The sequence below is a fragment of the Ceratosolen solmsi genome, unplaced genomic scaffold, assembly GCF_000503995.2.
Source record: "Ceratosolen solmsi marchali unplaced genomic scaffold, CerSol_1.0 scaffold27, whole genome shotgun sequence".
NCBI classification, from domain to species: domain Eukaryota; kingdom Metazoa; phylum Arthropoda; class Insecta; order Hymenoptera; family Agaonidae; genus Ceratosolen; species Ceratosolen solmsi.
This window is the reverse complement of record NW_011948426.1, coordinates 3096583-3110185: the sequence shown is the minus strand read 5'-3', so window position 1 is coordinate 3110185 and position 13603 is coordinate 3096583. Positions and strand designations below refer to the sequence as shown.

The 13603-nt window shown below is 32.1% G+C and overlaps 1 protein-coding gene across 1 annotated transcript in view; it reads right to left on the bottom strand.

The window, feature by feature from the left end:
- Positions 1–13603, bottom strand: part of brp (ELKS/RAB6-interacting/CAST family member bruchpilot) — a 77629-nt gene that overhangs the window by 5683 nt on the left and 58343 nt on the right. The window contains exons 4-11 of the mRNA XM_011500750.1: positions 11599–11766; positions 10819–10986; positions 6902–7165; positions 6116–6505; positions 2940–3242; positions 1654–1806; positions 433–621; positions 130–269 (exon numbers count right to left, since the gene is read on the bottom strand). Of these exons, the coding sequence (XP_011499052.1) occupies positions 130–269; positions 433–621; positions 1654–1806; positions 2940–3242; positions 6116–6505; positions 6902–7165; positions 10819–10986; positions 11599–11766 (1775 nt within the window). The remainder of the gene's footprint in view (positions 1–129; positions 270–432; positions 622–1653; positions 1807–2939; positions 3243–6115; positions 6506–6901; positions 7166–10818; positions 10987–11598; positions 11767–13603) is intronic.

Below are 13603 nucleotides of genomic sequence, written 5' to 3'. Positions count from 1 at the left end.
AGCATTAAAGGATTTTAAACCAGGGCAAGGGAGCTTTTACGAGGAGCCACCCATCGTTCGTGCCCAACTTTCTCTACTAACTTTCGCTCACTTTCTACAAGCTAGCTGTTAATAATTACTGGTACTCGCCTGTCATATTTCTCCAGCATCTTGTCCATCTCCTTGGTCGCGCATTCTTTATCTTCTTGCGTCTTGTTCAACGTGTACTGCGCCTTGTCTAATTTCTCTTTGAGAATGTCCACTTCCGTTAGTGCATCGTCCCTCTCGAGCTGTTTGCGTTCCCATTTTTTTTTTTTTTCGTTTGTTTTCGTTTTGCAACAAAATTAGCACACGTATTAGTCTACACACGCACGCGCACGTACTGCCCTCATATATACCGCAGTCGTTAAAAAGAAAAAGTCGCGTGATCTTATTCACTATATCGATACTTACGCTTAATTTTTGCTGAGCATTGTGAGCTTTCTCCCAGCGATCTTTAATCATTTCTAACTCTGAAAGTACATTCTCCTTCTCCCTTTGGAACTTTGCTATTTGGTTCTGTTGGAATTCCGATCTTTCTTGCAGTTTTTCCATCTCTTCGTGGAAACTGTCTCGTTCCTTTTGTAGCCGTTGCATGATGGTCTACGCAAAAAAGTACATAATTCACATAAGAATAAAATAATGGCGGCGAATTGAGGCGAGAATGTGAATTGTGAATAAAATAAAGATAAAATGGAATATTTCTCTGGGCCCTTACGCGGTCACATGCATTTAGGCTTTAGTCATTTATGTGGTAGGCATCACTGTCATTAGTCACAACATTAGTTAAATAATAAAATGTTTGCTGTAAATATAATTAGGTTGTCGTTTAATATTGACTGTAAATGTTCTTTATGATGTATCGTATCATATCCATTGATAATTATAAAATTGATATATCAATGGATCAAGCCATTTCGTATAATAAAATTAAAGTGACCTGTAAATATAAAAATAAACGTAAAATATAATAGTAAATGTTAAAAGAATAAGCGATTAAAACTTTTGCGTGTTTATTTTACATTTGTCATGAAACTGATGTAAAGAAATTTTTTATTTTTATCCAGTTAATTTATTTTTTAATATTATTCAACAAAAATTTTATACCTAACACCAAGTTGAATCAATTTTTCAATTAAATGAAAGACTTTCGTTAAAGCTATAATTTTCATATTTTTATGAAACAAATGTAATCAATACGAAAAATACATAATAAACTTTCATGTTGTAAAAATTCTTTTCTGGCTGGCATCTCTAATACTATGCGTAACGATAATCATTGCATTCTATAATCTATTTTAGAAGAATTTAATTTAGAAAAATGTAAAAATAAACGAAATACCAGCATTTAAAACTAATTCTTATTACATAATTCATAGGAAAGATGATAAACTGTTGATAAATATATATATAGATTTTTTTGAAACAAAAAATTAAAAAATCTTTCCGAATATGATTTTGTCGGTACTTTCAACAATTTCACTTTACTTTCATTCTTATCGCGATAATTTTATAAACTACTATTATTAAACGATGCTAAATGCTAAAAAAAATGATTCCTCTTATATGCTGGCATTTGGAAAAGTGAAATGGTCGTCAAAGCAAAAGATCCTTAATGAGAAATTAAATTCATACTTGAGCTTTTTCATATTTGTCCTCGAGACGATCAATGTCCAATTGAACGGTCTCTCGTTCTTTCTGCATCCTTGTGATTTGCCCATGCGACTTGTCCAACTGGCTCTGCAGATTCTCAAAGTCATAATTTTGCTTTTCCTTTTCCATTTGCATCTGTAAAAACCATAAATATTGCAGAATATTTACAAATAATTTATTTTCAAATATCTATTTCTTTTGAATGCAAAATTTGAATAATTCATTACGTCTAAATAGTCAAATCAAAGAAAGTAAAGTAAATTTTCTCTTTTCGTTTGTATTATGAATTGATAAGCAAGAAAAATTAGCAAATTGGTTTATCAACAATGCATAATTCATTTATTTTACCGTAACATTTCCAAGCTCGTCATATCATATTGTATAATACGAACTACGAAAGCTCATACTTAGTCCTGTAATATAGACAGTGTTTTATTGCCAAACCAATTACAGGTAATAATGAGCTTTAATAGCTTTAATAGCAATATTATAGCACAGATTTATGGTAATATGCTTAATGCTATAGCGAGAGTATTACCGAATTTCACTCGATTTTCGTCTTAATTACTCAATGACAATTACGTAAATTACTTATCTGCTACCTTTATGCGAACTGACTTATAACACGGCTGAATAATGAAAAAGTTTTAATAATCATTATGAAGAAAGCAGAAAAGTTTGCATTTTTCTTTTGCTTTTTGTTTTGTTTTTTTGTTTTTTTTTGTTTTAAATTACGACTCATTGCAGTATCCGCAGGGCTAAGAATGGAACTTGTTTTCTAAAATTGATCCCATAATAAAGACTGATTTTGAAAGATACTAAATTGTAAAATTCTGATATATTGGAAATACTGTAATAAATTGGCTTGAAAGATAAATTGAACAATGTCATCATTTTTCATAATTTTAAATTTGGGCACAAGATAAATACATGCAAATATATCATCACAACACCACCATTCATTACATATATATATATATATATATATATATATATATATATATATATATATATATATATATATATATTGAACGTCTAGAGATTCGTCTATTTATTTAAATCGTTCTATTAGCTTTATTGTTGATAAATGTTCGCGTACTTAATTATGTAATAGCAACGATTTTCCTAAAGTTTCCCACCGAGCTTTTTAACAATGCTAACTAATGTATCTTTAGCTTCTGAAATCTCGAAGATCCATATCCTGATCCATATTGTCATGAAAAAGGCGCGCGGCGGTACATTATATTAACAGTATAAATGATACTAACCCGCCTCGTCTCGACCTGTGACTTGTCGAGTCGCTCTTGCAGCTTGTCGAGCTCCGTCTGCGTCTTGTCTAGCATGTTCTGGAGCTTGTCCTGCTGGAGCTGAGCTTTGCCGAGGGTCGCCTGGGTCCGCTCGAGCTCCTCCTGGCACTTTTCCAACTCCCCGACGGCCTTGTCTCTCTCAGAGTGCAGCCGCGCCACTGCGGCCTGGGCCCGGTCGTACTCCTCGCGGAGGCTCTCTTGCTCGCTCTGGGCGTTCTCTAGTCGTACCTTCAGCCGGTACACCTCGCCCTGGCTCTTCTCAACCTACCGGACGTGCGAGTACACGCCACGTGAGTTATTATGGCGAGAGGAACGACGACGGACTTAGCTCACAAATCGAAAATACGTGCAAGTTTTTGCTTTTATAAAAGAATGCGACGGGCCAGATCACTTTTAGCAAGTCTATTCAATTCTGGCATTGAATCAATTTTATGGGCTTTAAAAGTTGCTCGATAGACGTACAGCACTCGATCTCTACAACTGCTACAGCTTTTCTGGCTTACTATTTCTGACACGGCAAGATCAAGAGAGAGAGAGAGAGAGAGAGAGAGAGAGAGAGAGACAAATATCATACAACGTGATTACAATGCTTAAAGACGAATGTGGCAGTGGCACGATTCTTTTGTCATGTTCGGGTGTCCGAAGTGGACCTGCCAAGCTTATTCGTTTCCTACAAATTTTTCGCATTTATGGGAGCTGGGATTGTAGACAGGCCGGAAAGATATAATAAATCACTAGTTTCAAATGGTTTGTGAACTATAACAGATAAATTCGCTACTCTACAACGAAGAAGTGACAGATATAAGAATACTTTTTTAGGCATTAAATAACCGTAGAATTGAATTTCCACATAAAGATTTTATAATAATAAATTCAGAAATTGTTTAATCTATATTTATCAAAGATATCATAAGATTATTACATAAAGCCAAGTATAAAGATATATACACATTATACAAAATTTTGAACAATTTCATATATATATATATACATATATATATATAAATATTATTAAAGAAAACAATACTTAGGCTTTAGAAAGTCTTGGATAATCAATTTTATGCTGTATACCATTTGATATCGAATAACAAACAAAAGATTTTATATTTTATATTATATATCTAGTGGGATTGAATGCTTCGACAAGCAAAATTGCTATGGTTTGGTAATAAATATTCGACAATAAATATTTGCAATTATTTGATTTATCTTACTTATATTCGAATACGTTAAAGTAGAATATTACAAGGCTTGGAATAAATAAAAATAATGAAATTATATTTAGAAAACAGTACGAATGTCTTAAATAACATTTTTGTATAAGAAATTGCAACGAGCAGATGTTACAGGACGAGGCAGTCGCTTAGTGCTAAAGTTAAAGATATGTGATAATTGATGGATCCTGGTTCTTGAAACAAAAATCGCTATTAGTTTTTATAAATGTATACGAAATAATGAAATAGTAGATATAATTAGGTCGATGGCGGTGTCAATGGAAGGTAAAAATTTCCTACAATACAGTATAAAATATTTCTATTACTATAATGCGAAGAGTAGTTTTTTTTTTTAATGAAAATTGAATCTGTAATTCAATTAATAAAGATGAACTCAGGATGATTTTTATTAATTGGCAATTGAGCGATAATAGACGGTCGATCAATGTTGATAAAAAATGCGATTTATCATCTTGGAGATTGCGCAAATATACGTATTAACGAGTCTATTTTAACGAATTTGCCAGAAATATACAATAGAGACAGGCCTAAAGAGCAAATACATTAGAAATGAATCCTGATGTGATCAAAAGTTGGAAGCGGCAATTAATCAAATGGATGGAATGTAATTTTACATGATAGAAAGCGTGCCTCTGAAAATTGCAGAATCCCATTTTCATATACCTTTTTTCTCATTTCCTATTCTTAAAAGAAAACGACTGACGTTTTATCGATCCTTATACTAATATCCCAGGCTATTAAGTTGTCTTATTAACAGTTTTCATTAAATTTCCGTATCTTTCTTGTTAAAAAGAAAAAAAAAGAACTTTAAAATCATGTTGGCAAATTAATGATATCCAGGGAAGTTGTTGCGATTAATTTTTAATAATTAGATTTAAAATAATATTCGGCATTTCATTTACTGCCATATAGATAATGACTAACTGTTTATTCATATTTTATAGTATTTGCTCGATCTAATAGAAAATATCAATTGCCATTACTATACATTAAATATAATATTGTTTTACGCCTCTCTCTCTCTCTTTTTTTTTAGCGTTAACAATGCTTACGTGGTTTCTTTTTCGAGTAAATTTCATGTCGTTAAACATTAAAGGAGAAAATTGCCCTCGTATTACGCGTGTGATATTTTTATATTTTAGCGGCTAATCTACTATCAAACACTTTTATTTATTTTACGTGCAGTATTAATCTCATTTTAATTTTCTTATTGCAAGCAAATGACTTTATTCAAGTAAATATTTTCGTTAACCACTATAGCTATACGGGAGTACTCGCCTTTAAGAAATTCAAAAAGATTGCTCTTAAAGTGATAGCACTTCTTCCTTATCTAAAATATTCAACTTAAAAAGGTAACGCGCTTTATACAATAAATAAATTAGAATTGGTCTTTAATGGTTTCGCATAAAGTAATACAAGTTTATGTAAAATAAAAACTTTTACAATCCAGGACGTCATTGAATTTAATTAATGAACTGCGTAGTAAGACTGCTGAATAGAAATCTTGTGAGTTGAGCCACGAGATATTTGCCAAATTTCAAAATTCTCCAAGTATGCAATGGTAAAACCGTATAGAAGTCTAAATATTTCCTTTTCCTCTTTAACAACAACAATAATAACAACAACAACAACAACAACAACAACAACAACAATAAAAACAAAAATAATAACAAAAATAATAACAATAAAAACAAAAACAATAACAATAATAAGAAAAACAACAACGACAACTATAACAGCATGAGGAATAACAATGCTAATACATAGTTATACTACTACTACTAATAATAATAATAATAATAATAATAACGGCGGTAATAAGGATAAGCGGCGACTAATGCTGATAGTTCGCAAGGCCGCGAGGCCATTAATAACAGTGGTAATAATGAATTAATGTAATACCTTTTCCTGGAGGGCGGTGACCTCGGTCCTCGCGCGCTCGTTGTCAGCCTGGGTAACCCTGAGCTCGGCCTGGGCTCTCCTCAGCTCCGAGTTTGACTTCTCCGCGCGCTCATGGATTCTGTCCATCTCCTGGGTGGAGTTCAAGGATGTCCGCCCGAACGAACTCTGCGAGCGCTCGACCTCGTGACGCAGCCTCTCGTTGTCGAGCTCGAGGCGCGTCAGCCGCTGCTTCGCGGCTTCCCAGTCGGCTCCGCTACGTCCGACCTCCGAGGCCGCTTTGTCCAGCTCGGCTTTGCTCTTGCCCAGCTCCGACTGCGAGGACTCGAGCTTCGTCTCCAGACGATCCTTTTCAGCCTGAGCCCTCTCCACCCTGGCGCTCAGCTTCTCCACCTTCGGCGGTCCATCGAATTTTACCATTTTTCACTCGGCCTCCCACTCATTCTTTCTCCGTTCTTTTATACCGAATCTCACTTATTTGCCATCAATGACCGACTCGAACATCAACAATAACTATTACGTCGATCCTTTATCTCATCCTCTTTGCGATCAATGCATTATCATCAGTAGTTTCGCGGCTATTGCCCGATCGTTTGAAATTGTTGTATTGAGGGATTGCGCGCGCGCGCGCGCGCTCGAGCATAAGTATCAAATTATTTGCGCAGCGTTTTGAAAATCGCAGATGCACAGTTAGAATGGAATTGATAAATCACAGTGTTTGACTGAAGTGCAGTTCGTACGGCTGGATCGTTGGATCGGAAGCGAAAATTAGCAATTAGCGTAACGTACCTCCGACTCGAGGGTGTGCATCTTCATCTTGTACTCGGCGATCTCGCGCTCGTGCAAATCGCGTTCCTCCTGCTTGTCTTGCTCGGCCCGGTCGCGTTGCTCCCGCAGTTGCGCCATTTGCTTCTCCTTGTCGCCGATGGCCTCCTCGAGGCTGCTCAGGGCGCCCTCGCTGCTGCAGTGGTGGGCCTGCATCGCCGTTAATCTGGCTCGCGCCATGTCAACCTGGTTGTCCTTCTCTTTCAGCAGGTCTTCCAGGTTCTCGATCTGTTGATTCGTTCAGCGGACAATGGGATATTTCGTTTGGCAGTTATTTATTAAGGGCATCGTGCCAAGCACCGCGAAAGCCGCCGCATCGACAAGTGCCACGATTTATCAATAGCTTGTCATTGTCATTTTATTTGTTGTTTTATATTAAGCACACCCATGTCGTCACGAGTCATACGTTTTCCTTTTCTTTTTTTTTTTTTTTTTTTTTTTTTTTTTTTTTAAAGCCAGCATAGTCGATCGATTTATTTCGGTTAATGCGCCTAACGATTATAAGTAAATAACTTCAATAAGAGAAGAAATTAGTTTAATAATTTATAATAATCTGAGGTAGAATATCATAATCGTTTCTAGGATGATAAAATTTCTAAATATAAAATAAAATAATACGAATTAGTAATACGTATTATTACTATCATTATTATTATCATTATTATTGTTATTATTATTATTATTATTATTATTATTATTGTCGTTCTTGTTATTCTTGTTAACTCTAACTAATAAATATTAATCTTTTTATTTATTTAATATTAGTGATATCGACTTATACGCTATTTTCGTGTAAATTTTATATTTGTAGCGAACAATATTTATTTAATGTGAAATTCATAGCGCAATTGTTCAATTACAATAAAGAATCGTATCATCATAAGAATTATATATGTTTTTAGGCTCGTTAAAATAAACTGCCAAAACAAATCTAATACTTTATGGAGTTCCTTTTGCTTTCATTTAACTAAAAACTATATAAAAATCTCTTAACTTTACATACAAATAGTTCCATGAAAATTTATTGATAAAAACACAGCCAGTTATAACAACGTATTTTATTAGTGGCTGTAAATTTAAATCTTTTATGATACTTTTGAGATAAAGATTTACAAGAACATTTGCTTATTGGTTGTTTTGAATTTTATGATACGACTTTAAACTAAATTGAGATTAAATTTTACAATGTGTCGTAAACATTCATTATTAAACTGGAGACTTTAACATTGCTTTCTTAAAAAAAATATTGCATTATTGCACTATTGTAGCAGTTTATTGCAAAATGTAATAAATGAATTGCATTATTTGTGGATAATAATAGCAAATGATATTGCAGGACAATTAAATCTACGGCTATTCATTGGTAATAATAATTTTTGCTATAATTAAGTAATGTTTGCTCAAATTAATAAATTCTCAGTAGATATATATATATATATATATATATAATCAATTATAATGCATTCACTATTATGTGTGTTGGTTTAGATTTGTGTTGATAACGATGTTCAGCTACGAATACACCGGGAGCGCATCTCCAATCACAGAAGAGAATTATGTCAAGTTATCGAGGAGGGAATGATTACTAAAGATGTCGTCTGCTTTCACATTTACGTAGAATTAGTTTTGAAATGCACTTCTCCCTTGATTAATGCTCCTTTTTTCAATTTCCTTCTTTGTTTGCTTTAGCAACACGTAGCTGAGTAACTAGGGCCGACATTAACTTTAAAACGTCAATATCAGCAAATCTGCCAGTGTCTTTATATTATGTAATGGTAATGTTTGAGAGTATGCAAAAGTATGTCACATTAGCAATAGAACATTGGAGAATAAAAGAGTCTGGCAAAGCAGGAACATTATTTGAAAGTCCATTTGTCTTTGAATAATATGATTTTTAATTAGGCATATTCCAGTACTTATAAACCTTAATTACATAAGTTTCATCAACGCACGACACAATCATCTGCACCAAAGCAGTGAAATTAAATTTTACAACATTTATTCGTTTTCTCGATACTATCACCCTTTCCTTATTATGTACATCAACATTACTTTTACTGACTTGTGATACTCTAATAAATTCAATCAAAATATGTTACTCGCTCGTTCGTTTTTTTTTTTATTTATTTTAATTAATTTTTCACATCACTATAATATAATTAATTAATTTTCAAAGAGCAGTGTAAATTATACAATTGTATTTAATTATAATAATTATCCCGGTATACTATTTACCCGGTAACTACGGGTTAAAAAATATAGATTAAAAGGACAGATTTAAATAGCAAGAGTAAGATTATGTTAATTCGGGAGCCAAACAGCATCTACATTATGTTACTCTCATTGTATATGCCTTGAATCAACTGTTTTATAATGTAAAAATGGAGCATTGAAATCATTGAAAGCACTTTTCCAGTAACAGCTATGGGTATTAACCTATTTTTGTAAGTATATGCATTGGTATGTGGATCTATTCATTACTTGAAAACAATAAGAGAAGGAATAATTAAATTTTTCTACAGTTTTCTGAATTTCATGAGTAGTTAAACGTACAATGTTTACAGCATCTTCGTTTATAAAAATTAAACAGATAACGAGCTGTTTTTCTAATGTAAAGTAAGGTTTATTAATAAGAGAATTCGTAGTAGTAGTCTTTGGTAGGAAAGAATTTTATTGATACTCTTTCAAAACTACTAAGTAGTCACGATGGGATTAAATAATATACATTATTTAATTAATATTATCGACTATCCTGAAATTATTTAATAATTATTCCTTAGAACGTTGAAATTTTAATTAAATGCATTATTATTTCAGTCTTTTGCATTTAAATTTAAATTATACTCGCCGGTGTCTGTCATAAATTTATGTAAAAGTAAATCTACCAGTTATCTCAAATTTTGTACAATAATAAATATTACATATGCGGGGATTTGAATTTCACAACTAATTTTCAACATCATTTTTGTCATATTAGTTTATATATGTATGGTTAGGACAGTATTTTCTAAAAAAAAAATGTCAATATTGCATAGATCGATAAATCTTTGTACAATGTTATGCTTAATATAATACAATCTCATCTTATATAATACAATTGACTGCTTTGCTCATGAATGTTTCATGAGTGTTAAATAAATTTATACGAATATATGAATAGTATAAATCTACCTCTACGTTACATTAGCAAATATAGTTTAAAATTAAAAGATATATTATTGTATTTCTTCGTTTTAAGATGTCTTTTTATTAACGTTTTATACGTACAAGAAAAGCATGACAAAAAATTCCACTGAATATCATTATTTATTAAATATATTATATGTGACATTATTTAATTTATATTTTTTTTTTTTTTTTTTTTTTTTTACCTTGAACATGAATTCACATTTTATGATTTATTACCAAAATTATAATGCATAAGTAATTAGAATGTTGCGGTAGGTAATCATTAATTAGAAAACTAATTAAAGCCACTACGTCATTTGAAATTCGAATGTACATTAATGTACATGTAATAAGGAAATAAATTTTTATAAAATTCCAATTGAATTATTTTATTCAATATTCTATCCAATATTAATTGAATATTATTCTGTTTTATTGAATTAAATTATACTTCTCTATGTAGGATAATAATTCGTGTAAAGCATTAGTTTTTAGTTAGCGATGTAATATCTTACTGGCATATGTTTTTTTTTTTGTTTTTTGTTTTTGTTTTTTCGTTTTTGTTTCTTTATTGAAACTGATAAAATTTGTAAAGAAATTATTTTGAATAGTAAACTTAATTTATTTACGTAAATGCGCCCTTCAATAAAGATAATGTTAAACTGATATTAAATTATTAAATTTAATAAAAAATATAACAGTACTCCACTCACTTTTCGCTGAAGGACGTTGATTTTACGATCTTTTATGTCCATATGATCTTTGATCTCCGTAAGCTCTGTATTAAAACGATTGCGCTCTTGTTGTGCTTGCAAAGCAGCTTGAGTTTTTTTCTCAATGAGTCTATTTTTTTCTTCCATCCTTTGTCGCATTTCCTCGACCTACATGGTATATCAAGCAACTCATTTAAGAATTTACTAGCTACTTAAGTAAATTATAAAAATTCATTGCACAGGATATGTATTTCATAATGTTGGCAAATATAATAGACTCATATATTATAGTAGAGTCCATCAACCTGCAAACGTATAAATTCTAGTTCGATAAATCATAAATAGATCGAAAGATCTTCAATAGTAGAGTACCATTGAAAGTTTTAAGAAAATTATTTATTTTATGTAATAAATACATATACCGAAAAAATGTTTTACTATTTCAATGATTTTTAATGTAAAATTACGACGTAGTGATGATAGTTAGCCCTGATATCATTTACCTTCAATAATTATTGATAATATGCTAGTTACAATGATTTTGTAAAGACTCATAAAAGTATTTATGTCTTATATTAAACAAAGTGCTTTTGAAATAGTAAAAGAAATCAATTGATTTTAACATAGCCTTAGTGAGTTAATGTTAATCGAACTAATATTTCATTAAAATAATAATGTTTTATTATTCGTTGTTACTGATAAATAGGCAGGCATGTGATTGTATAATTAATTACCAACTGCGGTCTAAGCAGAGTTGGAAAAATATCGAAAAGTACTCACATCGGCTTGAAGCATATTGTAGTGTTCCTCCTTAGCGCAGAGCGACTCTTTGAGAACGGCAATGTGTCGCTGGTAATCGTGGTGCTGCTCTTCGAGCGTTTTCATTTTAGCGGACATGCCGAGTAGCTCCTGATCGCGTCGTTGTACCTCCGTCCTGAGCTCGTCGAGCTGTGAAAAGAGTCGTGGTCCCGGATATGTCAGTCTCTCGTCCGCTACAAGCTGGTCGATCGAGCACGCAGAGGAGTACGCGACAAGACCATCCTCGTCGCCTTGCCCGAGTATGGGGAGGTCACAGGGTGCGAAGATCACAGACAATTCATCCTCATCCTCGTCGATGGCGTCTCCGAACACCTCCTTATTTAGACTCGAGCTTGAAACTGCGCGCTCTAACCCTCGCTCGTATGATTTATCTCACTAGTATCGCGATTTCCTTTATTCTACTCGTTTTATTTCATTTACTTTTTCTTTTCTTTTCTTTTCTTTTCTTTTTTCTCTCTGAGATGATTTGTATTTTTCATTTTCTATTGTAGTGCGCGTGTTTTTGATGGCTTGATGCAACGTCGATAGAGAAAAAAGAAAAACGACGAGAATGAAGTGAAATGACTCGTCGCCGTACTCGGGCAGGGCTCACGTAGCATGCAGCGGCAGACCATTAAAACGAGTATAAATGAGATAGGTATAACAGTATAATAATGATTTAAATTTGTATTAATATGTGATTTGAGATAATAGTGGACGTGGGGTATGAGTGATTGATTAGGACAAGACTATGAGACTTCGATTAATGAAAGTAATTTAACGTAAAACTATCTTAGAACTTGGTTTGAGCTTGCTTTTACCATCTTCAAGTACATTTGGTGTTATTGTTAATATTTTTCTAAGCTACGTGTCCTTTTAACCGATACCTTAATTGAAAATTGTTTTTTAATTTTTACATCTGCATATTCATTCTGATGTTTTGAAAATGTTCGAACGGTGTTATTATTTAGAATTGTAATTAACCCAAGGAATGCGATTATCGTGGTAATATTAATGTACTCGCATCGCCAAGAACTAAATTACGAAAGGAGATTATTAATTTATAAATTAATCTTGTAATGAGATAATTATTTTCTTTCATTATATATTGGCATTTAAAGTAATACAAAAATATAAAAAATTTACCGTCATGAAACAATGTTGGTTGCCGTTAAGCTTACAAAGCTAAATTTTTATATATAAGATGTTCTTTTTCTACCGGCGACCTGTTAATCAACATGTAACTTTGTATTATGCAAACTGAAGGAAATAAACAAATTGTATAATTGTCATCTTTTTCTAGAATGTTTGGCAATATATCTATCGACATTTTCAAATTATTCATAAATATTGGATATTAGAATTATTCATTTTAACTATTTATTACGCCGAACTTCCCGTTCGAATTTCAAATAGACAGTTTACAAGACAAGTTTTTCGTAAAATTACCATAATATAGTCAGATTGATTGATAAATAAATGATCTAGTGAATATCTATTCCATATATTGAAATGTATCTAGATGGAAAAATAATTAAAATATTGCTAATATTTGGTTAAAAATTGATCTACGTGATTCATATGAATATCTTTGTTAATCCATCACATTCCAAATTATTTACGTACATAATTAAAGAAAATTTCCTTATTCAATTTAATTCACAAATTGCGATGATTAATTGAAATAATTGTAATTTTGTTTTGAATGCAGATTACTGAATAAGGTTTGATTATCACATCTGCAAATTATAATGAACTAACATGTATTTTCATGTGAATTTTCTATACAGATTGTCAGTTTAATGACTTTACTCGATGTGTAATTAAATTACGGATAAAAATAAAAACTAAAGTAAGCGAGAGACAGAAGAGTGGAATAAAATCTTGGAGAGGATGAGAGTGCCCAAATATATGTATCAGAACTAAAGATGTATAAATGTAGTGACGGAGAGAGAGCGAGAGAGAGAGAGAGAGAGAGAGAGAGAGA